Raw genomic sequence first — 25,337 nt, 5'->3', positions numbered from 1 at the left:
GGCGCTGGCGGGGGTCCCGCAGGGTCCCGCACGGACACTCGCTGCCGGCACTGCTCGAGCCACGGTTTTATTTCGCCGGCAGATCCGGCGGAAAGGGGCGCAGGGTCGTGCCCCGCCCGGCAGCCCCCGGGCACGGTGCCGGGGCCGCGGTGGCAGCCGGGTGTTAGCGGAGCACGGAGAGGAGCAGGGCCAAGGGCAGCGCCAGGGCTGCCGACGGGGCCCGGGCGGTGCCGGCGCCTTTGGAGTACCCGTAGCTGGTTCTGCACGTCCCCTCCAGCTCCTCGAAGGCGATGGGCGTCTCGAGGGCAGCTGTGCCCTGCAGGCTCTTCTTCACCTGCCGTGGGGACACGGTGGGCTCCCGCTGTGAGGGGCAGTGCCCGTCCCCACAGAGCCCCTACCACCCCGCACTTCCCTGTGCCACCCCACACCATCCCACGGATGTCCCGGTGCCCCGTGAGTCCCTGTGCCACCCCGTGTCCCCATAAATTCCTGAGTGCCACATGCCCTGATGTTTGACCCGTGTCTGCTGCCCCAAGCGTCCCTGTGCCACGTGGCCCCATGTCCCATACATCCCCATTCCTGATGCTCCCAGTGCCACTTGTGTCCCCACGGCCCAAGCGCCCCTTGCCCTGTACATCCCTGTGCCCGGTGCTTCCCAAGCCCCACTCACCTCCTCCACTTTGCTGAAGACCCGGAGCAGGTTCTCAGCCAGGGCCCACTTCACCTCCTCCTCTGTCCAGTTCCTCGCTAGCAGCTCGGCCACCAGCGCAGGATACTTGGAGACGTCCTCCAGGCCAGTGGGGACCCTGTGCCACCCCACAGGTCACAGCTGGGCTACCCCCAGCACCCCCAGCTACCCACACAGGGCACGGGGGGACGCCCCCGCCCCTCAGGAAGTCCTCATGGTGGGGACACACTGCCCCATCCCATCCCATCCCATCCCATCCCATCCCATCCCATCCCATCCCATCCCATCGTCCCCCTTTACCCTGGGACCCCGTCGTAGTCCCCGCCGAAGCCGACGGCCTTGGCACCGGCCACCTTCTTCACATAGTCCATGTGGTCTGGGGGGGGGGGGACCGGGGTGAGCAGGGCAGGGGGGGTCACTGCCACCCCCACCCACCTGGGCACCTCCTCACCTGCAACGTCGGACAGCGTGGCCGTGCCACTGCAGGTCACGTAGGCGTTGTAGAAGTTGACCATCACCAGGCTGCCCGTGGAGGCCTGGGGGGAAGAGCCCTGAGCCCCCAGCCCCCCCCCGGACCCCCCACTGTCCCTGCCCTGCCCCGGCCGTGCCCCCACACTCACCACCAGCCGCAGCACGTCGTCGGGCACGTTGCGGCGGTGCGGGCAGATGCTGTAGGCAGACGAGTGGCTGAAGATGACGGGGGCTTTGGAGATGTTCAGTACAACCTTCATCGTGTCCACTGAGACGTGGGCCAGGTCCACGATCATGCCCAGGCGGTTCATCTCCTCCACCACCCTCTGCAGGGACAGGGATGGGGTTGGGGGGCTGAGGGGCGTATGGGAGGGTCCTCTGAGGGGTCCCCCGTGGGGATGTCTGGAGCTGCTTGGGTGGCTTTTGGCTGATGGGACAGAGGGATGGGCGGATGGATGGGTGGATGGATGGATGGATGGATGGACCACTACAGCCAGGGCAAATCACCCAGCATGGGGCCAGTGGGCACCAGTACCACATTCCTCCAATGCCACTGCTCCTGGACACCACAGCTGATGCTATTCCTCACCTTCCCAAAGGGTGAGAGGCCGTGGTGCACAGGTTTTTCTTCCTTGGTGTCCACCAGCCAGTTGTCAGCCCTGCAAAGCAGGGAGAGCATCAGAGTGGCCACACCTCTGACCACATCCCCCCACACCGGCCCTGCCACCCCCCTCTGTCCCCTCTGGGGGTCTTACCAGGGGGTGTTGCAGCTGTGGGTGAGGGTCATGTAGCGGGCGCCCAGGCGGTAGAGGGTGCGCAGGACGCCCAGGCTGCTGTCAATGGAGTGGCCACCCTCCACCCCGATGAGGCTGGCCACCTTCCCGCTCCGGAACGCCTCCCGGACACCTGCGGGAGGGCAGGGGCATCAGCTGCGGTGGGCACGGCCTGTCAGCACCCCGTGGTGCCGTCCCTGTGCCCGCTCACCGTTGCTGTCGGTGACACAGGCGAAGGTGTCGGGGTACAGGTCACACATGCGCTGCACCACGTCCATCTGCTCCAGCGTGCGCTTCACCGCGTCCTTGTTCTGCGTCTCGCAGGGCACGTACACGGACCAGAACTGCCACGGGCGCTCCGTCAGCACGGCAGTGCGGGCACTGCCCACCCCACTGCCCGCACCACTGCCCACCCCACTGCCCACCCCACTGCCCGAACCACTGCCCACCCCACTGTCTACCCCACTGCCCGCACCACTGCCCACCCTACTGCCCACCCCACTGCCCACCCCACTGCCCGCACCACTGCCCACCCTACTGCCCACCCCACTGCCCACCCCACTGCCCGAACCACTGCCCACCCTACTGCCCACACCACTGCCCACCCCACTGCCCACCCCACTGCCCGCACCACTGCCCACCCCACTGCCCACCCCACTGCCCGCACCACTGCCCACCCCACTGCCCACCCCACTGCCCACCCCACTGCCCGAACCACTGCCCGCACCACTGCCCACCCCACTGCCCACCCCACTGCCCACCCCACTGCCCGAACCACTGCCCACCCCACTGCCCACCCTACTGCCCGCACCACTGCCCACCCCACTGCCCACCCCACTGCCCGCACCACTGCCCGCCCCAGCGTCTCTGCCAGTCCTGGTGCTGTCCTGAGAGCCTCAGTGCTCACCCTGGTGTCCCTGCCCACCCCAGTGCTCTTTCTTGTGCTCCTGCCCACCCCAGTGCCCCCCATTCCCCGTGGTGCCCTCACTGGTGCCCCTGCCCACCCGGCTGCTCCCTGCCCTCCCCAGAGCCCACCCCAATGCCCATCCCGGTGCTCCCACCTGCCCGCCCACGTGCCCCTGGCGCAGTTTGGGGATGTTGGTGTGGGTGTCGTTCAGCAGCGTCAGGTTGGCTGCTGGCAGCATCAGCTGGTTGTTGAACTTCTGGAGGAGCTGCCAGGGCAGGTCGTTGTGCCTGGGCAGGGACAGGATGGGCACTAAGGAGTGGCCTGACCCTCTGCCCACTCCTCCTCAGGCTGCCCACCCCTGTGGCTCGCTGCACACATAGTCCCCCCGTCTGGCTGTCATTCCATCCATCTTCCATCCATGCATCCATCCACCCACCCACACATTTATTATCCATCCTCCATCCCCCCATCAGTCCATCTCTCCACCCACCTGTCCTCTCAGCCAGAAGCCACCCAAGCAGTTCCAGCCAGGAGCTGGACACAGGGCAGTCCCAGGGGACAGCGCCGTGTGGGGCCCCTGGAGGACCCTCCCGTGCACCTTTCCCACCCATCATCAGCCCTCACACCCGGGGGAGCCAGCCCGACATCCCTTTGACGGGGATGTGACCGCAGGGACATCCTGCCACGCACATCCCACACCCGGCGGTGCCACCGGGGAAGTGGCAGGCTCCGGGCTGAGTGCCGCTTCCCGCTCCTGCGTCACAGTCCCACATCCCCCTGCCTGCTCCCTGTTCCGATGGCTGCCGTGGCACAGCACTGATGCATGAGGGAACGCTGCAGGGGACTGGAGCCTCCTGAGGGTCCCAAGAAGACAGCAGGGACATGCCTCAGGAAGAGCAGGGACTTCCCCCAGGGCAGCCTAGCCCCGGCTTCCCGGTACCCTGCTCAATCCCGCGGGGCTGCGCCGCCGGGGATCCCCTTGGCTGCACGGACGGTCCCATGGGATCCCCGGGGGAGCTGTCCCCTGTCCCCACACAGCCCTGGGGTGCCTGGCATGGGGATCCCCTGGGAAAGTTGCTCCCTGTTCCCGCACAGCCCTGGGTGCCCGGCCCGGGGATCCCCCATCGGGCTGTCCCAGCAGGGTTTCCCAGCTGGGATTTTCCCACAGAGACCGAGCAGCCAGGCACGCTGCAGGGCCAGGTGACCTTTGCTCACCCGTCGATGACCGGCGTGGTGGTCATGATGCGCTTGGCCTCCTCCAGGTGCTGCTGTCCATTGCTGGGCAGTGCCAGCGCCAACACCAGCACCCACACGCTCCCGCCTGGCATCTTCTCCCTCTGGGTGCTGCTGGGGACAAGGGGGGACCTGCCACCACCACCGTGTGAACACATGCACAGGGATGGCTGCCCCTCTTTCCTCCGTCCCCTCCCACCGTCAATGAATAACCAGGAGCGCAGCACTACTCCTCCCTGGGTGCCCTGTGCCCACTTGGCAGTGCCAGGGCTCCACGGCCTCCCCCAGCCCAGCCCCAGTGGCTGTGTCGTGCCAAGGCCTCTCCTCCGAGCCGCGGTGACGCTCCCAATCCGCCTAATGAAGCCCAGATTTTTTTTGGTTGGGAAAGTGCCAGTCCCATCCCTGCTTTAGCCTCCCTGGCACTGGCATCCATCGGCACCCCCAGTTCAGCACTGGCACCCTCAGCATCCCCGGCACCCCCAGCATCGCCGGCACCCCCAATACCCCTGGCCCCGCTCACCCTGGCCCCGGGACACTTGGGCAGTCCCTGCCTGCAACGGCTGTGAATTAAGTTTTCCGGCTTGCGTGCGGTGACGGGGCTGGGATGGGCTCCAGCCACCCCAGAGCCACCCCCTGCCATGGCGCTGGAGCCGCCACATGCCCGGGGGGAAGCAGCCGGGGTGGCACGGCCGTGGTGTGGGGCGGCTGCTGGTCCTTCTTGTGTGCTTGGATTCCCCACACTCCTGTCCTTCTGCAGCGTCCCGAGGGGAAACTGAGGCACCGTTATCCGGCAGATGCTGCACATCCCTGCTGGCTCCAGCTGCAGTGTCCTTCCCAGCAAGAGGCCTTGGTGTGGCTTCTGGGAATGGCACGGAACCACGTGGAGATGGCCGGCCCAACCAGACACCTCATGCTTGGAGTGTGCCGGGACGGGAACCCCCTTCGCCGGCGCCAGCCACGGGGAGCTCGGAGTGGGGACGGTGTGGGGCTGGCATCCCTCGGGCTTCTCGGCCCCCTTCCCGGGGTGGCGCAGCCCCCACGTTTCTCCCGGCTGCGGCGGGGGGTCTGGGAAGGCAGGAATCCCATCCCACCCATCCCCTTCCATCCCATCCTGGGTGTCTCCAGCCCCTGCCAGCAGCTCTCTCCCGGCGCTGGCCCCAGCGCGGCCGGATTCCCGGCGCCCCGGCAGGAATGTGCCGGGGGGTTCCGGCCCCCCGCCCGCCGGGGCCGCTTCCTCTTTCGGCGCTATTTAAGCGGCTCCCGGCGCGTCCCGCCCGGCCGGGCCATGGAGCGCATGGAGGTGACCGAGACCTTTGCGGGCATCGCCCTGCCCGGCCACCTCCACACGCAGGAGTCCCTCGGCTTCGCCGCCGCCTTCACCTTCCGCCCCACCGACGTGCTCATCGCCACCTACCCCAAATCGGGTGAGGGGCTGCGGGGACGCGGGGACAACGAGGGGACGCGATAGGATAGGGCTGGGACCCCCAGCTGGAGGGGGTGCGGGGGGGCTTTTCCGGAGCTGCCGGCGGGACGGGCAGATGGCTGGGCTTGGGGACACCCGGACCTGGTCCCCGCGGCCATTCTCGCACAGCACGGGGACCCCTGGCCAGGAGCTCCTGCCCCCTGAGCCCCTGTGCTGCTGCCATACTATCCCCAGCCCTAGATTGGGATCCCTGGGTGCTCAGGGGGGGGAGGACACGGCCCTGCCAGCCCAGCTGCTGGGACGGGACACGTTGCGATGGGACGGGACAGGACAGGCTGAGCCGTGCCTTGCTGTGCCAATCTGTGCTGCCTGTGCCAGTGCGGTGCCATTCCATGCTGTGCCACGGTGCTATGCCGTGCCATGCCGAGGTGCCATGCCCCGTGGTGTGCCGTGGCCCTGCCCCGACACACACCTCTGCAGGCACCACCTGGATGCAGGAGATCCTGACGCTGCTGTTCAGCCTTGGAGATGCCCGCCCAGCCAAGACCATTCCCAACTGGGAGCGGGCGCCCTGGCTGGAGCAGATCTACTGCCGGGAGGCTCTGCAGGACACCGAGACCCCCCGGCTCCTCACCACCCACCTGCCCGCCCACGTCCTGGCCCCCGCCCTGCAGCGCAGCAAGGCCAAGGTGAGCAAGGCCAAGGTGTGAGGGGTCCCCAGTGGCCTGGGGGTCCCTGCAGGGACGTCCCACACCCACGGAGCTTCCCAAAGCCAGGGGAATGCCAAGGGCTTTCTGAGCGGGGTGCAGCAGAATCCCCTCAGCCGTGGGGGTGGCATTGTGTCCCCCCAGGTGATCTACGTGGCCAGGAACCCCAAAGACGTTGCTGTCTCCTTTTACCACTTCCACCACCTGGCCAAGTTCCTGCCCGACCCCAGCTCCTTCGATGCCTTCCTGACGCAGTTCCTCGAGGGCACGGGTAAGGGCTGGGGGGGAGGGGGGGTTCTCTGGGGGAGCACTCAGCCTTAGGGCCGCCCGTCACCCCCCATCTCCCCCCAGTGCACTACGGCTCCTGGTTTGACCATGTCAAGGGCTGGCTGGGCCAGCGGCACCTCCTGGACATCCTCTACGTCACCTACGAGGAGCTGCACCAGGTGAGCCCCGCTGTGTCCCCATCCCTGTCCCTGTCCCCGTCCCTGCTGGTGCCCAGTGCTGACCGTGCTCCTGCCCCAGGACCTGCGTGGCACAGCACAGCGCCTCAGCACCTTCCTGGGGTGCCCCCTGGCACCGGGAACGCTGGCAGCCCTGGAGCAGCACTGCAGCTTCTCTGCCATGCGGGACAATGCCATGGCCAACTACTCCCTCATCCCCAACGAGATCATGGACCACAGCCAGGGCCGCTTCATGCGCAAAGGTCAGGGGGAATTGGGCTGGGGGGCACGGGGGGTGTGGGAGTGCAGCATCCCTGACTCCCCATCCCCTCTGTCCCACAGGGGTGGTCGGGGACTGGCGCAGCCACTTCTCCCCTGAGCAAAATTCCCTCTTCAACCGCCGCTACCAGGAGGAGATGGGGGCCATGGAGCTGCCCTCCCAATGGCCCATGGCCTGAAGGACCTGGGGTTTGGGGGGGGACACTGAGCCCCCACCTGCTGAGAACCACTGCAGTGGGGGCACCCTGCACGGGCCCCCTCAGGCACCCCATGAAACCCCCCCGTGTCACCCCAGCACCAGGGGTTCCCATGGGGCTGGGGGTCCGGTGGGGGGCCATGGCCCCATCCCACCTCCCTGGGGACAGGGAACTTTTCCGGCCATGCATTGTGGCCGTCCCCGTGGCCTTGCTCCCCCCAGTCAGGGGCACATGGCCGTGACCCTCCTTTCCACCCACCCCACCCTACAGAAATAAATATTTATTGCTGTTTCCAGGCAGCCAGCTGTTCCCATGGGTGTGAGGTGGGAAGCGGCACCAGCAGCAGGAAGAGGTGCTGTTATTCAGAACACATCAGGGTGGGGACCCATCCCCGAGGACCTTATCAACAGGCGGGGGCAATGACTGGGTGGGCAGCACGGGCGTGGCAGGGTCACAGCATGGCGACAGGGATTGCCGGCAGAGCTCGTGGCATGGAGCTGGCTCCTTCAGCAGGACCCAGGGCCCTCCACCCCTGGGGTCTCCCTCCCGGAGGATCCCCTTCCAGTGCCCCCTGCCCCGACTACCCTGGTTGGATGCTCCCCCTGCCCATCTCCCCTCCTGGGGTGTTTGCACTGAGGGGTTTGTTTCATCCCCCACCCCAGCACCCTGGGGTCTCCCAGGCAGGCAGCACCCCGAGCCCCCAGCCCCTCTGCTGCCATGCTCTAAGGAATTGCTCTGTGGAGGCACTGGGGAAGCAGATGCTCAGTCAATAATTAACTGGCTCTGTTACCCTGCCCCTGCAGGGTGAGGGCTTGGCCCTGGCATCCCCAGGACCCCTGGCCAGGGCTGCCTGAGAGGGGGAAGGTGGTGAGACCCTCCTTGGGGGCTGTGGCACTGTGGGACTGTGGCACCAGTGTCCTGCCACTCCTGCCCCCTCTGCCAGTCTTGTCAACCCTGCCACCTCTGCCAGCTCCTCCGCACTGCCGGTGGGGACAACCGAGTGTGGTGTCTCTGGACACTCCCAGCCCCGTGGGATCCTTCTGCACCCACCCTGGGGTCCCCATCTGTCCCCATGGATTGGAGTGCCAGGGCAACTCCTGCCTGCACCAGGACTGGGCCCTGCTGCAGCCTCCCAGGCTGGTTTGAGTTTCCATGGCAACATCCATGATCCCGCCTCACGGGGGATGAATCAGGAGCTATAAATAGGTGCGGAATGGGGGTGCAGGGACTGTGCCCCTGCCTGTGCCTTGTGCTGTCAGCAGTGCCCAAGGGCCAGCAGAGCAGTCCCGGTGAGTGACGCCCGCATGGGGACAGCCTGGTACCTGTGCCTGCACCCCGGGAGATGGCAGCATCCCAGAGCCCAGCTCAATGCCACCTGCACGGCAGCTCTCAGGTGGCCCCTGCCCTGTAAGGCTGTCCCAGGCCCCGGCGGTTTCAGTCCCTGTGGTGGCCTTGGCCACATCCTGCCCCTGGGAATGTCACCTTGCCAGGAGCATCTGCTGGAACCACGCTGGGAGCATCAGCACACAGCATGTGGCAGCAGCCTGGCACAGTGCCTGGCACATGGCATGTGGCACAGCACGATGCATGGCATATGGCACATGGCACATGGCACACAGAGCATGGCACACGGCACATGGCACACCAAACATGGCACAGGGAACATGACAAGGCACCCAGCATGTGGCACGTGACAATGCACGTCACACAGAACGGACACACGGAGCATGCCACACTGCGTGCCACACGGCACAGAGCACATGGCAGAGTGGGTAGCACATGGCACACAGTGTGTGGCACATGGAACAGACACGTGGGACATGGCACACAGCGCATGACACAGGGCACGTGGTGCATGGCATGTGGCACACAGCGTGGCACGGGACGCACAGCACGTGGGACGTGACACAGTACACGTCACAGGGTACATGAACACGGTGCGTGGCCCGTGGCACTCGGCGTGTGGCACATGGCACACACATGGCACACACATGGCACACACATGGCACGTGGAACACAGCTGGGGACACACAGTGCACGGCCTGAGGCACACGTCGTATAGCACAGGGCACACGGCACAGGGCACGCAGCACAGGGCACACAGCACAGGGCACGCGGCACAGGGCACGCGGCACAGGGCACGCAGCACAGGGCACACAGCACGTGGCAGTGGCCGTGTGCCGGGCAGCAGGGCCCACTCCGCTGCCGCCTCTCTCCGCTCCCTGCCCTGGATTCGGGGCCACGGCACAGCAGGGTGAGAGCCCACGCCGGCACATCCAAGCGGTGGCTGCTCGGGCGCTCCCGGCACGCTGCCGGCCACGGACACCCGGAATGTGGGGGCTGCGGCTGCCCTCGGCTCTTGTCACCAGATGGGGCAGCACCCAGGAGCTGCCAGTCTCTCTGCCCAGCCCCCACTGAGCCCCCGGAGGGTGGGGGTCAGCACCCAGAGAGCAGGAGGATGGGCACAAGGGTGGTGCTTTATTGGGGAGATCATGCAGCCTCCAAACATCACAGTGACAGAGAAGCGGGGACCGAGGGGACCGAGGGGACAGCAGGGATGGGGTGGGTCCGGGCCACAGGGCACAGACCACCGGGAACGAGCAGTGCCGGGGGTATCCTGCCGGGACTTTCCCCATGTCCCAGCCAGGCGGGGCCTGGGGCAGGGCTGGGACTTGCGGGGGCCCCGTCTGTCCCCATGGCACACCGGGAGAGTGGGGGGGGTCTCACTGGGACGCGTTGAGACTGGGGTCGGGGGCCCTTCACTGGGGCAACCCAAGGCTGGGGCTGAGGGGTACTGGAGGGTCTCTCACTGGGGGGAACTGAGGCTGGAGTCGCGGGTCGGGGGTCCCTCACTAGGGAATACTGAGGCTGGGGCTCGGGGTCCCTCACTGCGGGGAGCCGAGGCTGGGGTCGGGGGTGGGGGGCCGGGGGCAGCGCGGGGGGAAGGCCTTGTAGCTGTAGTACTCCACCACCTGCTTGGGCACCTCCGCCAGCACGCACTTCGCCAGCGCGGTGGGTGACGCCTGGGGGACACCGGGGGACACCGGCGTGAGCCGCGGACACCGGGTCCCTGTGCCGCCACGTGGTGATGTGGACAGGGGAGGGGACGGGAGAGGACGAGAGCGACAGATGGGGACGACAGGGAACGGGAAGAGAGGAGATGGATGGGAGAGGGAAAGAGGGGACGGGACAAGTCGGGGGCGGGACGGAAGGGGATGGGGTGGGACGGGGAGGGGATGGAAAGGGACGGGAGAGAACGGGAGGGAAGGGAGGGGCCAGGAAGGGCAGGAAGGGCAGGCAGGGGCAGGCAGGAGCCCGTGGCTGCTGCACTCACGTTCTTGAACTCGCGGAAGGGGACGAACTGGACGATGTCGCGCAGGACGGGCTCGCCCTTGGGGGAGCGCAGGACGCCGTCGTCCCCGTCCAGGATCTGCATGTCCGTGAAGTCGGCGTTGCCCACGCCGACGATGATGATGGACATGGGCAGGTAGGAGGCCCGGACGATGGCCTCCCGCGTGTCCGCCATGTCCGTCACCACCCCGTCCGTCAGGATCAGCAGGATGAAGTATTGCTGGGGGGACAGGGATGCTCGGGGGCTGCCCTGCCTCACCCGGCTGCCGGCCCCACGCCGGAGCAGCCACGAGTGTCACGAGTGTGCAAGGTCTCAGCCCAGCCCCGGCCCGGGGGGCAGCGGGACCCACCGACGCCTCCTTGGTCCGCTCCTCGTCGGCCGCCACGCGAGCCACCTTGGAGATGATGGGAGCCACGTTGGTGGGGCCGTAGAGCTGGATTTTGGGCAGGCAGCTCTGGTAGGACTCCACAACGCCCTGGATGCCTGTGGGGTGTGCGAGGGGTGAGGGGCGTCCCAGCCGTGGATCCAGCCCCTCTAGAGCTGGACTCACCCTCACACTCATCATTGTCGGGGTTGAAGTTGATGGCGAAGTCGTGGGAGACCTGGAGGGAGGAAGGGGAGGGGAGGGGATAGCTGGTCCACCCCCTGCCACAGCCCCTGGCACCTGCCAAGCACCAGCAGTGCTGAGGGTACCCAGAGGGACGAGCACATCCCTGGGGTACCACAGGGCCTTGGCAACCTGAGACCCCCCTCACCTCGTACTTGGGGGGGATCCTGGCACCAAAGCCCAGAGCTGAGAATTTCTTATCGCTGCAAGAGAAGGAGTGTGAGGAGCTCCAGTGCCATCACTGAGTGCCTGTCACCAGAGCATCTGACCCCAGGGTGGCCGTCACCAGTGTGTGTGGCCCTGGAGGACCCTCCAGAGCCACCAACCTGTCGTAGTCCTGGCAGATCTCGCCCACGGCCACCAGCGCCTTGAGGTACTCATTGGGCTGGTAGGGGTTGATGTAGTGCAGGGAGCAGCTGTTTCGGGGGTCCCCGTTGGAGGCCGTGAAGTCGATGGCCACCTGATAGGGGGGCAGGGAGGGTCCCCCAGGGTGAGCAGGGCCACTGGTGTGTCCCTGCTGGCTGGGGAGGGGACGCTGCTCACCGTGAAATGGATCTGGCAACCGCCCATGATGTAATCCAGGAAGGAGTAAACCCTGTGGATCTTCCAGAGGGACCTGCGTCAGGCCCTGCCCCACGCCGGCCCACGGGGCCGGGCACAGCCTGGCACAGCTCCCAGGCGCTCACCTTCAGGTCCAGCAGCACCACGACCCCCGAGTTCTTGTAGTTGCGCTTCTTGATCTTGTACTTGGGGTTCATGCAGTCCCACTGCACCTGTGGCACCGGCACCCGCGCTGCCTGCGGCCCCCGCCCGGGACACGGCCCAGCCCCGGCACCGCAGCCCCCGGTGCCACGGCTCGGCACAGTGGGGACCCCACAGTCCCAGAACACTGCAGCCCAATAACCCTGCACCCCCACAGCCCCAAGGTGCAGCTGCCTTCCCCCACTCCCAGCCAGGCTCCAGCCACCCCATCCATGACTGATTCCCCAGAAGACCCCAAACGCACCATCCCTTCCCCAGAAAGGAGGGCAGCGAGCAGAAAATGACCCCAAACCCAGAGGAGGAGCTGGAAGGTGGCTGCTAGGATGGGCTCTGCTGGCAGCACACAGGATGACCCCAGGCCATCCCCGTGTCCCCGTGTCCCACCTTGTTCTCCCCCATCGCCTTCTGCATCTCCTCGAAGGTGGTGAAGAACTCCCCGATGAAGTCGTGTTTGCCCCGCGAGTCGTAGTCCCACACCACGCACTGCGATGGGCACAGCTCAGCCCCGGCACCAGGGGGTCCTCAGCCCTGTCCCCAGCACTGTGGGGTCCCCAGCACACCCCCAGGGAAGCTGGGGTACATAAGCTCCCAGGGCAGGAATAGGGCTCCCCATCATCCTTCCTCACCCTCAGCTTCCTCTTCTCCTCACAGCTGCAGAGTGAGTTGAGGGAGACTTTGAAGGGCTCCCAGATGGGGCTCAGGTTGTTCTTTACCACCTGCAGGACGGGGGGCTCAGTGGGGCCGGGAGCCCCTGGGGTGGCTGTGGGGCAGCCGAGGGCCCGGTGCCGCCGCGGCCTCACCTCGGTGCGGTACACCAGCTGCTCGCTGCGGTCGTCGTCGATGCGGTAGATCTCCAGGAAGGGATCTGACTTGCTGAAGAGGTCCTGGGGGAGGAGGATGGGACAGAGCATTGCCCACCCTGCCCACCCTGCCCCGTTTGCCCCCTGGCACCCGGCTCACCTTGTCGTCCAGCTTCTTGGCACGGAAGGCGAGCTCCACGTAGCCGTTGTTCCCCGAGATCTCCTCTGAGATGATCTGCGAGGAGAGGCGGCCGTGGGGTGCTCAGTGCCTGGCATGGCTTTGCATCACCCCTCTGTGGTGCCCCAGGCAGGGACAGGGTCCCATGTGCCTCCCTGGCACAGCAGGGACCTTCAGGATGGCCAGTAGATGCCACCAGGGACCCTGAGCCCTCCCCACCCCCAACAGTCTGTGCCACCCTACTGATCCAGTCCAATGCCACCCAGATGTCCCAGTCTGATGCTGTCCCAGTACCCCAGTCCAGTGCCACCCATGTGTCCTGTCTGGTGCCATCCCAGGATTCCAGCCCCATGTCACCTGTGTACCCCATCCCGGTGCCGCCCATGTGCCTGGGTTTGGTGCTGCCCTGGTGCCCCTGCTCAGTGTCACCTCACTGTCATCCCCAGCACAGGCTCGGTGCTCACCGTGATCGTGGACTTGCCCGCAAACTTCCCGTACTTGAGGAACAGCGGCTTCGTCACCCGTTTCTGCGCCACGATCTGCGAGAGCCCAGGGTTGGGGAGGGGACACCATCGTGGGGTCCCCGGGCGGGGGTCCCCAGGCTCACCTGCCCCACGGTGCACTCCATGCCCCCCAGGAAGTCGTCGTCGTGCGTGCCCACACCAGCCTGGCCGTGGCTGTCGTACACCTCGAAGCGCAGCTTCTGCACCTCCTCAAAGTAGTAATCGACCGTGAAGATCTTGGCAAACACGGGGTTCAGGTTGCTCTTGATCACCTCGCTGCGATCCACCTGCGTGGGAGCGGCACAGGGCCTTGGGATGCCAGAGCTCCCACAGGGGTGTGGGGAGGCAGGGATGGGGGATGAGGGATGGGAGCTGTTGTGGTGGGGGATGAAGGGATGGGAGATGCCAGGCTGAGGGATACAGGGATGAGGGATAGGGATGCAGGGACAGGGAATGCAGGGATGGGGGGTGCTGGGAAGGACCAGCTGTGCACAAGTGAATGGCATTTGAAGGAGCCTCTTGTGCCCCCCACAGCCTCCAGCCCTGCCAGCCCTGGGTCTGGGGTGCCGCTCCCACTGTGCTCCAAGGGGATACTCTGGCTCTGGCTGTGCTTTGCTGCAGCTCCACTAGAGCAGGAACAATGGGTTGGTGCCAGGACAAGCCTCTGTGCCCGTCATGGGGTGGCCATGCCTGGGGGTCACCCAGCCCCAGTGGCACCGGTGGGCAGTAGGTCCTCAGCATCTCCAGGCCGTGCTGGCAACGGGTGCTGAGCAGTTCCGGAGCCTCCCCCGCATCCGTCCCTGCCAGTGTTGACTCAAGGGGACACATCCTGGCCAGGGCACCCTGCCAGCCGCTGGCCCCTGCCCACTGCCTGCCCAGTCTGGCAGCATCTGTTGAACTCACACTGCCACCACCCTGCTACAGTCACCCATGTCCCTCCTGCTTGGGCACTGCCAGCCCCTCATTCTGGGATGTGGGTGTCGAGTGCCTCGGACCCTCTGGTGCCAGGATCTGCCAGCAGGTCCGGGGCCATCTCAGCTCTTGGAGCCAGCAGCAGAGCCAGATTCAGGCACCCCTCATCTGGGGGACGCAGGCTGGCTGGGACAGGGAGGGGACAGGAGTCACTCCAAAAGGTGGCTCAGGAGGGGCCCTTGGAGCTGGCTGATGTCTAGCACAGCACGGCATGGCACAGCATGGCATGGCACAGTGTGGAGCATGGCATGGCACGGCACAGCACGGCACACAGAGCGTGGCACAGAGCACTGTGGGTACGAGTGTCTGGCATGGCACAGCACACTGCAGCTGGCATGGGGCCCTTGTCCCCCCCCGGCTCCGCGCTGGCTCGAGCGGAGTCGATGACACGCCGAGGGATTTAGCGCTAAATCTGCCGGCTGAGCTGCCGCGATTAGAGTGGAGCTGCCGGTGCCAGCCCAGAGCTCAGCACGGGGAGGGATGGAAGGAGCCGTGCCAGCCCCACTGCCAGCCCCAGTGCCATCCTGGTGTCTGCCAGCCCCACTCCTAGCCCCAGTGCCATCCTGGTGTCTGCCAGCCCCACTGCTAGCCCCAGTGCCATCCTGGTGTCTGCCATCCCCACTGCCAGTTTCAGCCCCAGTGCCAGCGTGAGTTCAGTGCCAGCTTCAGCACCAGCCCTCCAGCCCCGAGCCACCCCAGGTGGGGCTGAAGTATCCTGTGTCCCTGTCCCGGGGCAGTGGAGCCACTCTGGAGCCACACACGGTGGACACCCCACCCCACCCCACCCTGCTCCCTGGCCCCGCTGCAGCCCCAGTGTGATGTGACCCAGTGTTAGCACCATCCCCACAGGCTGCTGGGTGCCCCACAGTGCCCTGCCCACTCTGCATCACCCCCTGCACCCCGTTCTGCACCCTGCAACCTGTTGTGCACTGTGCACCCTACTCTGCATCGTCTCCTGCACCCCATCCTGGTGCATCCTCTGCACTCTGTTCCATGCTCCTAATCCTGCACCCTCTTCTGCACCTTGCACCCTGTTCTGAACCCTGACCCTGTTCTGCACCCAGCATCCCATTCTTCATTATCTCCTGCACCCTGGTTTGACCCCTGCACCCTGGGCTGAACCCTGTGCCTCATTCTGCACCCTGGGCTGAACCCTGCAGCCCGTTCTTCACCTACCACCCTGCTTTACACCCTGTACTCCACCTCTGTTATCTCCTGTATCTTGCTCTGTACCCTGCACTCTGCTCCCCACCATCTCCTGCACCCTGACCCCTACTCTGCACCCCAACCCCTGTTCTGCACCCTGTACCTCGCCCCCCACCACCTCCTGCAGCCCCCTGCATCCACCACCCTGTGTCCAGCCCCACCACGTCCCCAGGGCCCGCCCTGCCCTGCCCAGCGCGGTGGGTGCCGGCTGTGCCCCCCACTCTCCTACCTCCATCCACTGGCCCTGGGACTGCATCAGCAGCAGGACACAGGGGTCCGACTTGTTGAGGGTGTCGCGGTCCAGGAGGTGTTTACAGCTCACCCGCAGCTCCACCTTGGAGAGCACGGCCAGCGGGGCCTGCGGGCACGGCTCGGGCACGTCGCCCATGCCGGCTGGGGCGCGGGGGCCGGCCGGGCGCGGCGGGGGACAGGCGGCCCCGTGGGCGAAGGGCATGGGGGGCGAGTGGGGCGGCCGCTGCCTCGGGCGCCGTCAGGGAGCCGGGCAGGTGCCCGTCATGCCCGGGGCACGGCGCCCCGCGGTGCCGGGCACGGCCCCGGTGGCAGGACAGGGGTGAGGCGGAGGGACCCCAGGGACCCGCTCCGAGGCGGGGTGGCCGGTTCCAGTCCCCCTGGCTCCGCGGGGCCCTGCAAGGCATCAAAGCACGGTGGGGTGAGCGGGAGCTCGGGCACCCCTCGTGGGTGTGCCCCCAAGTCCCAGCCAGCCCCATGGGCACTGCTGTGGGGGGTTCATATGGTCCTGCAGGGCCATGCCCAGCTCTGTCCCAGCCCCACCCCAGGGGCAGGATGTGTCCCGAGGGGAAGGGGGACCTAAGTGGGGTGGGGTACCCACCCTGGGGTGCCCCGCGTGGGGCTGTGGAGTAGAAACCCTCTCCAGCTCCTGCGGGCAGCACCCCCCAGCCTGGGCAGGGCTCTCCAGAGGGGAGTGGGGACACCAGCTCCGTGTCTGTGCCAGCAGGTGACAGATTCCCCCGTGCTGGGGACGGGGTTCATCCTCCCCTGGATGCTGGTAGCACTCAGCCAGGTGATGCTGCCTCACGGGCCAGCGAGGGGCTCTGCCAGTTCCAGCCCCAGTCCGGGGCTTGTCCCCCCACCTGCGGGTCCTGGGGGTTCCTGACTGGGGCAGGGACAGGTCCAGGGGCAAAGCGGCCCCTGCCCACCTGTACCCTCGTGTGCCCCGCCCTGCCAAAGTTTCCTGGGGAAGTCATGCAGTGCCCAGGCCCTCCCCAGCACGTGGCTCCAGTGCCCCAGCTCCGGTGGGCACCGTCCCCCTCCCCGGGATCGCGGGCACCCCTTGGCATCATCCATCTCGCAGTGGAGGGGACAGCGGGTCCCACCGTGCCCATCGCCCCCTCACCTGGGTGCTGGTGGCCTGGGCTGGGTCGGGGTGCCCGCCGTGCCGGGGTGCCCGCCGTGCCGGTGTGCCCGCCGGAGCTGCTGCCGCTGCCTCCTCCACACAACTGACTCAAGCTGCAGCTCGGGAGCGGAGCTCTAAGAGAGAGATGGATGACAAGCTCCGTTAACTGCCTCGCTGCCGGCTCCGGAGCGGAGCCCACCCTACACCGGGGCTGAGCGGGGTCCGCAGGGTCCCCAGCACTGCTGCTGTGCCAGGGCAGGAGCTCCTGCTCCAAGTGAGACGCCCATGGCACAGTCACAGCCCCTCACCCTCTGCAGCTGCTCCCCATGCGGTACCCAAGGCCACGTTGGTCCTGGCCCCCCACTCTGAGCCCACAGCCCAAGCACGAGGATGGGGTGCCCCACACCCACCGGGTGCCCTCCCCACATGCTGGAGCATCCAGACCCACATTCCATGCACATGGAACCCCATATGCTGAGTCCCCAGCCCGGGACCCCCCACCAACCCCTGTCCCCCCAGCACTGCGGTGCTGTCAACCCAGCTTTATGGAAGATGATGTAATTAGCCCAAATTTGGAGGGATTAAAATGCAGATAGGGCTAACGAGCACGAGGGCACTGCAGGGTCCGGGCTTTGGGAGCTAATCCCCAGCCCGCCTGGCAGAAATAGGCCACTCTCCTTCCACAGCCCCCAGCACGGCTCAGCAGGGCAGGAGGAACCGACCCACGGCCAGACACGGGGGCTGGGCAGAGCGGCTGGAGGGACATGGTGGCAACTGGACACAGGAAGCACCAGACCGGGCACATCTTACCTCTCTGAACCACCCAGGATTCATGCAACCTGCCAGGGCTCCCACACTAAGTGCCCCATCCCATCCCATCCCATCCCATCCCATCCCATCCCATCCCATCCCATCCCATCCCATCCCATCCCATCCCATCCCGGCCAAGCTGCACAACAGCCCCAAACTGATGGACCAACAGCGGGCTGGGTGAGTGCTCCTGGAGCAGCTCTGATCCCACTGACACATCCCAGTGATCCATCAGCCCCAGGCACAGGAAGAGCCTGGGATCCCCCCAACAGCCACAAGGATCGGCCAGAGCCCCCCCAGTTTGTCCTGAGCTCCAGTGGTGCCACTTGAAGTGTCACAAAACTGCCTGGATTGGAAAAAAGCCTCAAAGATCAGTTCACCCTCTCCCCACCACTGTCAAGGCCACCTCGACATCTCCAAATGCCACCTCTACCATGGAGTGGCCTTTAAGCCACAAAGAAATGGCTAAAAGGTCCCCAAACTGCAGCAGAGGCTGAGCCATGGGCCAGGGAGCACAGCATGGCAGAGCAGCACAGACCAGCCCTGCGACTCTGCTCCAGCCACACCCAGCTCAGGAGCAGGGCCACACCTTGCTCCCCATGGCCCCCCCAAAAATGGGAAAGCCCCCCTGTGTGAGTAGCACCTATGAGTGACCCCCACCATGACACCCAACTTGTACAGCTTGGCCTCACACAGAGGAAATCATCAAACCAGGAATACTGGCGTGGAAGGCAGGGAAGGGGCAGCAGACAAAGCCTGGCATGGAGGGGGAACCCCCAAAGTCCCTCAGAACCAGAGCAGAAGGGAGCTGCAGCCCTGACAAGGCAGAGGAGTGGGCACAAGGCAGGTGTTTAACTCGCTTTCAGGGAAATTTGGAGCCTCCAATCACAGCAAATGAGGCTTCCCACGCTTGAGCACATCCCTGTAACGCCACTGGCACACGGGGCAGCTCCGCTTGGTACATGTGCCCCAAAACCACAGCACACCCGGCTCTCTACGGCTTTTTATTGACAGTTCTGGGGAGAACAGTTCATTTCTTTTTCTCCACGTCCTGCTCCGCCGCTTCCTTGGCGCGCTTGGCGCGGATGCCAAAGAGGCGGGCGTTGGCCCGGGCCATGCGAAGGCTGGCAAAGGCCTTGAAGTTCTTCTCGTCTTCCGAGATGACACGAGCCTTCTCCCGCTTGAAAACCTGCGGAGAGAGTGCCAGACAGTCAGACTGCCCCTCGGAGCCGAGGTTTCCCGCAATTATCTCCGCGAGGAGCAGAGCGGGAACGGAGTGCTCGTGCCACCTACAGGCCCTGCCCTCAGCCTGCTCCGCCGCGTTCCCGCTGGCTCCTCGCCGTCAGCACGGAGCACAATGGAGCAGGAATAAAAACAAGCACGACAGGAAACTTGAGTCAGGCTTCACAGAATCACAGCACTGTTAACGCTGGTAAAGACCTTTAATAGCGAGTCCAACCATCAGCCCAGCACCACCATGGTTACCACCAGCCATGTCCTCAGGTGCCACATCCACGTGTTTTTTGAACACTTCCAGGGATGGGGATTCCACAACTGCCCTGGGCAGCTGTGCCAGGGATGGACAGCCCATTCTGCGAAGCAATTTTCCTAACATCCAACCTAAACCTCCTCTGGCACAGCTTGAGGCTGCTTCCTCTCATTCTGTCACTTGTCACCTGGGAGCAGAGCCCGGCCCCCACCCAGCTCCACCCTCCTGTCAGGGAATTGCAGGGAATGAGGTTTGTGACACTGCTGACAGCAGCTCTGGGAAGCAGAGAGGATTTAGGACAAACGGTGACCACAGAACCTGCCTTAGCACTCCCAGCCCAGCTAAACCCAAAGTGCCCTCAAGTTCTCTCAAAGACTTATTCCTGGGGTTTTTTTTGATCCAGGATGGGCAGTGCCTGGAGACAGCCACCCTCAGCTGTGAGGCAGCAAAGAGAGAACCCTCTCCACAAGTTCAACCTCAATTACATCACACAGAAAACATAATTAAATGACACTTACGTTCTTGATGGGCATAACAGGTCCTGTGAGCTGAGTGGCCATCTTGAGTTCCTCTGGCTGCACAACGGGAAGATGGGAACGTTAGAAGAACAGAATTTAAACTTCTCCGGCTAAAACCTCAGCTAAAACACAGCTTGTATGCAGGTACCCAGCTTAAACGTGGTGCTAATGATCCTGACAGGAGGTTTAACACCAAATGGTAACGAACCCAGCACTTCAGAGCGTTTGGCACTGACAAGCTGCATCAGCAACCCACGCTGTGCCCGGATCCGGCCGGAGCAGCAGCGGCCCACAGCTCTGCCAGCTGGGAAAGCTTTGACACCAACTGTGCTATTCTCAATTTACACAGGATCACAGGATCACTGAGGTTGGAAAAGACCTCCATGATCAATAAGTCCAATCTGTGCCCAATCCCTACCTTGTCACCAGCCCAGAGCACTAAGTGCCATGTCCAGGCCTTTCTTGGACACCTCCAGGGATGGGGACTCCACCTCCTGCCAATGCCTGACCACCCTTTCCAGGAAGAAATTCCTGATGTCCAACCTGAACCACCTTCCCTGGGACAAACTGAGGCTGTTCCCTGAGCCTCCTTTTCTCCAGGTTGAGCACCCACACCTCATATACACCCAACACATTCCTCAGCAACTCCTACTCAGGTTGATTCCAGCTTCTTGTAAAAGCATGCCATCAGACAAAAATGATTGAACGTTTACTGAATACAGCTGAGTTCCAGCAAACACATCTGAATCAGTGTTTCAGCTCGAGGCCCTTCCTCCCTGTGCTGAAGATGGAGTTGAGCAGCTTGGAGCTGCCAGACTCCCCACAAGATGTGAGGACAGTCTGAACTCACCGTTGTGTTCCCTGATCTACCACCAGCAGAGCCAGGAAACACAGCTCTGCTCTGATCCTGGAGAGGTTTTAATGAAAAGCATTTTTGAATGTCAACAGCAACCACCTTCTGAAGCCTGGCTGGCACACAGCTCTGGAGCCACTCATAGCCTGTCCCTCAGCCTTCCACCAGCAGGACTGACTCCAGGGGGAATTTCCAGCCATTCTGACAATTTAGCTCCCTAAACTAAAACTCAGCTGGCTGGGAAAGGATCAAAGCTCCAGGAATCAGTACCAAAACAGGGCTGCAGCTGCTCAGCCAAATGCCTGGCTGGAGTGCCACTGCAACCCAGAGAGCCCCGTTAGACTCGACCCTGCCAGGCCTGGCCTTGTGCTGGGCTCAGACCCACGGCAGTCACATCATGGAGAAGGCTCAGGAGCCGTGCCTGACACCAAACCTCCCAAACCAGGACACACTTCCAGCAGTCAGGTACTCACAGAGCTGTCTCCCTTCTTGGGCATGGCTGGCTTCCTTGGGAAGAGGATGAGCTTGGAGTGGTACTCCTTCAGCCTCTGCACGTTGGCCTGCAGGGACTCGGTGGACTTGTTCCGCCTCCGGGGATCCACGGAGATTCCGATAGTCCGGGCAAACTTCTTGTTGATGCCAGCGAGCTGAGGAGAGAGAAAAAGAGAGTGGCGTCAGCAAGCCATAGCTCCCAACAGCCAGGCAGGGATCCAAGCACAGCCAGCATGGGATACATGGTCTGGAGAAAGGCTCAGCATCAGCTGAGGGACCAACTACGCCACCAACAAACGGTGTCCTGGTGTATCTCAGTGCTTAGAATGTTGTGCAGGCTTTGATTTTTGGAGGTGGATTTCCCTAGGGGAGCAAAGCACAACCCCTGCGGGACACATTTAAACCTGGATTCATACAGACATTTATGAGACAGTTCATGGACAACTCTGGTTCACTGAACACTGGGAGCTCCATGAAGTAAGGATTGTTTTCTAACCATCTGAAACAACCATTAAATAGCTATTTTTTTAAACTATCTTAAACAAAAAGCTCATTTTCTGTTTGAAGACAAACAGCTGCATCCTACTTTGTGTTCCACCATCACCCGAAAATTAAAGAAAAGTAAGTAATGAAGCATTTGGCACCCAGAAGAACAATTTCCCTGCCTCAGTGCAGCAATTTCAGTTATAAATGTTTTAATTAAGGCACTGAACCAGGCGCAGAGGCGGCTGGTGGCTGCCAGCGAGCCCTGATGTGGAATCTGATCAGATACACAGCAGGCGGCCCTGCAGACCACCTTTACCAGCTCAGCACACCTGGGCAGGTCACAGGGACAAGGAATGAAGGACAGGAAATGCTTCCCACAGATTTTAGGTGTTCCTAATCCAACTATTATCAATCCAGCCACTCTGGGAAGCTGCGCTGAATGGTTCTTCCTCCTGGTACAACATTCCCTGCTACTCTTAGAAGTACATTGAGCTGGGTTTACCTGGTCCTCAACATGAAAACGTTGGCTAAAATATTTAGAATCAGCAAAAAAATGTTTAATTAAGAAATAATTTAATGAAGATGATCTTAATCTTCCCACTCCTCTAAAGAAGTTTAGGAGACTTAAGGCTCTTTCAGAATTTGAATTCTGTACAATCTCTGAAGAGTTTGGGTTCTAAGGGACCTTAAAGATCACCAAGTTCCACTCCTTGCCATGGGCAGGGACACTTTCCCCTATCCCAAGGTGCTCCAAGCCCCGTCCAACCGGGCCTTGGACACTTCCAGGGACGAGGCAGCCAAAGCTTCTCTGCAACCTGTGCCAGGGCATCACCACACTCATAGGGAAGAATTTCCTTTGTATATCCAACCTAACCCTATTTCAGCTTGATTTTAATGGAACTTTAAGTGACAGTCTGACCAGATAAACAGACATTTACCTTCCAAAGCACCCTTCACACACCCACTCCACTGTCACAGGTAAGACCATCCTTCCTTGCTCCCAGAGCTGGGAAATCCATAGCCTTCCCTGGCTGTGGCAGCGCCAGCAGGTACTGACACCTGGGGAAATCACCTTGTGCAGGACAGGAGAAGCAGCTGAGCTCAGACTGGGAGTTCACTCATTTGAATTGATGCTCTGTACTTACTTTAAGCTCCTCCAGGCTGAAGCCTCTACCAGCACGAACTTTTTTGTGGTATCTGATCGTAGGGCACCTCACGATGGGCCGGATGGGCCCAGCCACGGGGCGAGGGGCGATGCGGCGAGCCTTGGCCTGGCGAGCCTTCCTCCTGGAATGGCAGGATCACAGGATCATTTAGTTTGGAAAAGACCTCCAAGGCCATTGAGTCCAACCTGTGACTGATCCCCATCTTATCAACCCAGCCCAGAGCCCTGAGTGCCACATCCACTCCTTCCTTGGGACAGCCCCAGGGATGGGGACTCCACCACCTTCCTGGGCAGCACCTGCCAATGCCTGACCACCCTTTCCAGGAAGAAATTCCTCCTGATGTCCAATCTGACCATTTCCTGGCACAGCTTGAGACCGTTTCCTCTTGTCCTGTCCCTGTTCCCTGGGAGCAGAGCCCGACCTGCCACCAGCTGCCCCCTCCTGTCACGGAGTTGTGGAAAGCCAGGAGGTTCCTCCTGAGCCTCCTTTTCTCCAGGCTGAGCTCTCCCAGCTGCTCCTGGCGATCCAGACCCTACCCAGCTTCATTTCCTTCTCTGGACATGCTCCAGCACCCCAATGTCTATCTCGTAGTGAGGAGTCAAATGTAGCATCAGAGTTCCAGGTGTGACATCAGCAGTACCAGTACAGGGGACAGGCACTGCCCTGGTCTTGCTAGTCGCACTATGGCGGGGCCAAGCCAAGTGTCACTAGCCTCTTGCCCACCTGTGACAGCCACCGGGTACACGGCATCTCTATCATACGTGCCACTCCTGCCCAGCGATGCTTCCGGAACAAACAGGCGGGCCGGGCTGGCTGCTGCCGCCCTGGAACCGCCAGTGCCATCAGAGACCCAGGGAAGAGCATTCATCACTGTGGATGCAGCGATTCCGGAGATGTCTCATCACATGGCTGCAGCTGGCAGGGACTGGCTCTGAGCACGCGCGGAGAATGGCTAAACAAACCCACGGCGCCCCGGCAGCTTAAGCGGTCCCGCAGAAGCCGGGAAAACACCTCCCGCGGCCCCCGGAGCTCCGGGACTCACCTGCGGAGCTTGCGGGCGGGCTGGTTGAACCAGGTGGCGACCCGGCGCTGCCAGTCCTTGTGGAAGTGGGGCTTCAGGATCATCCCATTGCGGCTGGGCGCCATGGCTGCGGCCTGCGGACACGGGCACGGTTAGCGCGGCGACATCCGAGGCGCCCCCAAGCCCGCGGTCCCCGGCCCGGCAAGGCCCCATCGGCGCCCCCGGGGCCTCCCCCGCGGCCCCGCGCGGGGCTGTGGCGGCGGCGGGCGCGGCCCCGGCGGGCGGATGGCGGCGGATGCAGCCCCCGGCCCTCACTCACCTCCCGCCACGACAATGGCCACCGGAAAGGAAGCGCTGGCGCGGCGGCGCCGGAAGTGCCGCGGCGGCGCCCAACGGGCAGCGCGCGAGGGCCCGGAGAGGGGCGGGGCCAGCGAGCGGCGGCGGCTCCCCGCGCCCGCAGCAAAGATGGCGGCGGCTTAAAGGGCCCGCGCACGGCGAGCGATGGGCGGGGAACGGGACAGCAGCGAACGGGGCCGCAGCCAGGCCCGACCGGGAGCAGCAGCTCGATGCCCTCTCCGGTGCCCAGCATCTCCTGGGCAGGCCGGATGGGACGGACACCGGTCCCAAATCCCTGAGGAATCCCACGGGAGCATGGGGGTGCCTGTTCCCATCCAACCCCAGAGCAGGATCCCTGCTCCACTGTCCTTCCTTTGGGGGAGCAGCGTTATCGCCCACGTGGCAGGAGAGGGGCTCGGGGACTGCCATGCCCCTCGGCAGGTCCCAGCAGCCCAGCAGCCACCGAGGACCTTGCGCTGGCCCCAGCACTGTGCCCCCGGTGGCACTGCTCCCACCGGCACCCTCAGCTCCACAGCACTGAGGTTTTGTGAGTTAAAAAAATAAAATCAAAGATCGCTTGAAATTTCAGCTGCTGCCTGGAAAGGAAATTCAAAGAGCGAGTCTGGGAAGAAACAACCAAGCTTGGAATTAAAAAATCCAGGCAGCATTTTAGATGTAGAAAATTAGTTGTGCCCCTGAAATGAAGGGAAATCAATCCCTAGGCACGGAGAGACCCCAGGAAATGAGCTGGGACAGGGGAGAAGACACAGTGCAGAGTATCTTCACATTCTCATGGAAGGAGGAGGCTCCCAGCTCCAGCCTGACCCGGGACAGGAGCCTGCGACTGTGACAAAGGCACGAGGGGTGGGAGCTGTCAGAGCCCCCACTTGTGCTGGGGTCTTTCAGGTCACCAGACAGCCCTGGTGGAGTAACTCCAGACAATAATCTTTCCTAAAAGATGCACCCAGCCAGGGCACTCCAGGCAGCAACAACCACTTTAATGCTTTTTCTGATGAACACCAGACAACCCTGTCAGCAGGGCCCGTTTTGCAAGAGCCACGAGGATGAAGCAGCCTCTCCTGAGGATTCCCAACAAACACACCTGCTTTTGCTGGATTTCCAGGAGCACCTCTCCAGCTCTGAACCAGCAGCTCAGAACAGTCTTCCCATATGGACTCAGAGTGACCCTCTGCACAGTTGGTTTCCCATGTCCCACTGCTGAGCTCTGCAGAGTTTTGCCTCAACCTCTGCTTGGGAAACACTTGCTGTAAAAACTGGACATAAATTATT

At 63.4% G+C, this 25,337-nt stretch overlaps 4 protein-coding genes across 5 annotated transcripts; 1 reads left to right on the top strand and 3 right to left on the bottom strand.

Annotated features, from left to right (window-relative positions):
- Positions 1–163: 163 nt before the first annotated feature.
- Positions 164–4,724, bottom strand: DPEP1 (dipeptidase 1; the record flags this gene model as incomplete). Its single annotated transcript, XM_082290123.1, has 11 exons — positions 4,593–4,724; positions 4,055–4,204; positions 2,994–3,126; positions 2,144–2,276; positions 1,915–2,065; positions 1,749–1,818; positions 1,309–1,485; positions 1,140–1,224; positions 989–1,064; positions 671–806; positions 164–334 (listed from the first exon to the last, which is right to left on the bottom strand). Exons 2-11 carry the CDS (start codon positions 4,165–4,167, stop codon positions 164–166), a joined length of 1,245 nt encoding a protein of 414 aa, XP_082146249.1. The 5' UTR covers positions 4,168–4,204; positions 4,593–4,724.
- A 633-nt stretch (positions 4,725–5,357) lies between these two features.
- LOC309577902 (sulfotransferase 2B1-like) lies at positions 5,358–7,420 on the top strand (the record flags this gene model as incomplete). The annotated part of the gene is made up of 6 exons (XM_082290175.1): positions 5,358–5,496; positions 5,976–6,184; positions 6,347–6,473; positions 6,554–6,648; positions 6,728–6,908; positions 6,988–7,420. 6 exons carry the CDS (start codon positions 5,358–5,360, stop codon positions 7,101–7,103), a joined length of 867 nt encoding a protein of 288 aa, XP_082146301.1. The 3' UTR covers positions 7,104–7,420.
- A 2,586-nt stretch (positions 7,421–10,006) lies between these two features.
- On the bottom strand, positions 10,007–15,955 carry CPNE7 (copine 7; the record flags this gene model as incomplete). Its single annotated transcript, XM_082290290.1, has 15 exons — positions 10,007–10,144; positions 10,456–10,692; positions 10,823–10,956; positions 11,024–11,075; positions 11,229–11,283; positions 11,407–11,540; positions 11,624–11,683; positions 11,767–11,853; positions 12,227–12,325; positions 12,469–12,558; positions 12,643–12,726; positions 12,803–12,877; positions 13,285–13,359; positions 13,428–13,610; positions 15,731–15,955. The coding sequence occupies 15 exons, from the start codon at positions 15,953–15,955 to the stop codon at positions 10,007–10,009; spliced, it is 1,728 nt and encodes a 575-aa protein (XP_082146416.1).
- A 2,722-nt stretch (positions 15,956–18,677) lies between these two features.
- Positions 18,678–25,270, bottom strand: RPL13 (ribosomal protein L13). Of its 2 annotated transcripts, none has more exons than XM_082290314.1 (6): positions 25,150–25,270; positions 23,733–23,845; positions 22,670–22,811; positions 21,020–21,193; positions 19,694–19,750; positions 18,678–18,875 (listed from the first exon to the last, which is right to left on the bottom strand). In XM_082290314.1, exons 2-6 carry the CDS (start codon positions 23,834–23,836, stop codon positions 18,717–18,719), a joined length of 636 nt encoding a protein of 211 aa, XP_082146440.1. In that variant the 5' UTR covers positions 23,837–23,845; positions 25,150–25,270; the 3' UTR covers positions 18,678–18,716. The 2 variants fall into 2 exon arrangements, with proteins under 2 accessions (XP_082146440.1, XP_082146439.1); XM_082290313.1 differs by lacking the exon at positions 25,150–25,270 and adding an exon at positions 24,031–24,069.
- Positions 25,271–25,337: the final 67 nt, after the last annotated feature.

The sequence above is a fragment of the Coloeus monedula genome (assembly GCF_965178545.1).
Source record: "Coloeus monedula genome assembly, chromosome: 13".
NCBI lineage: Eukaryota > Metazoa > Chordata > Aves > Passeriformes > Corvidae > Coloeus > Coloeus monedula.
Note: the sequence above shows the minus strand (reverse complement) of the source record. Positions and strands in the feature narration are given on the sequence as shown.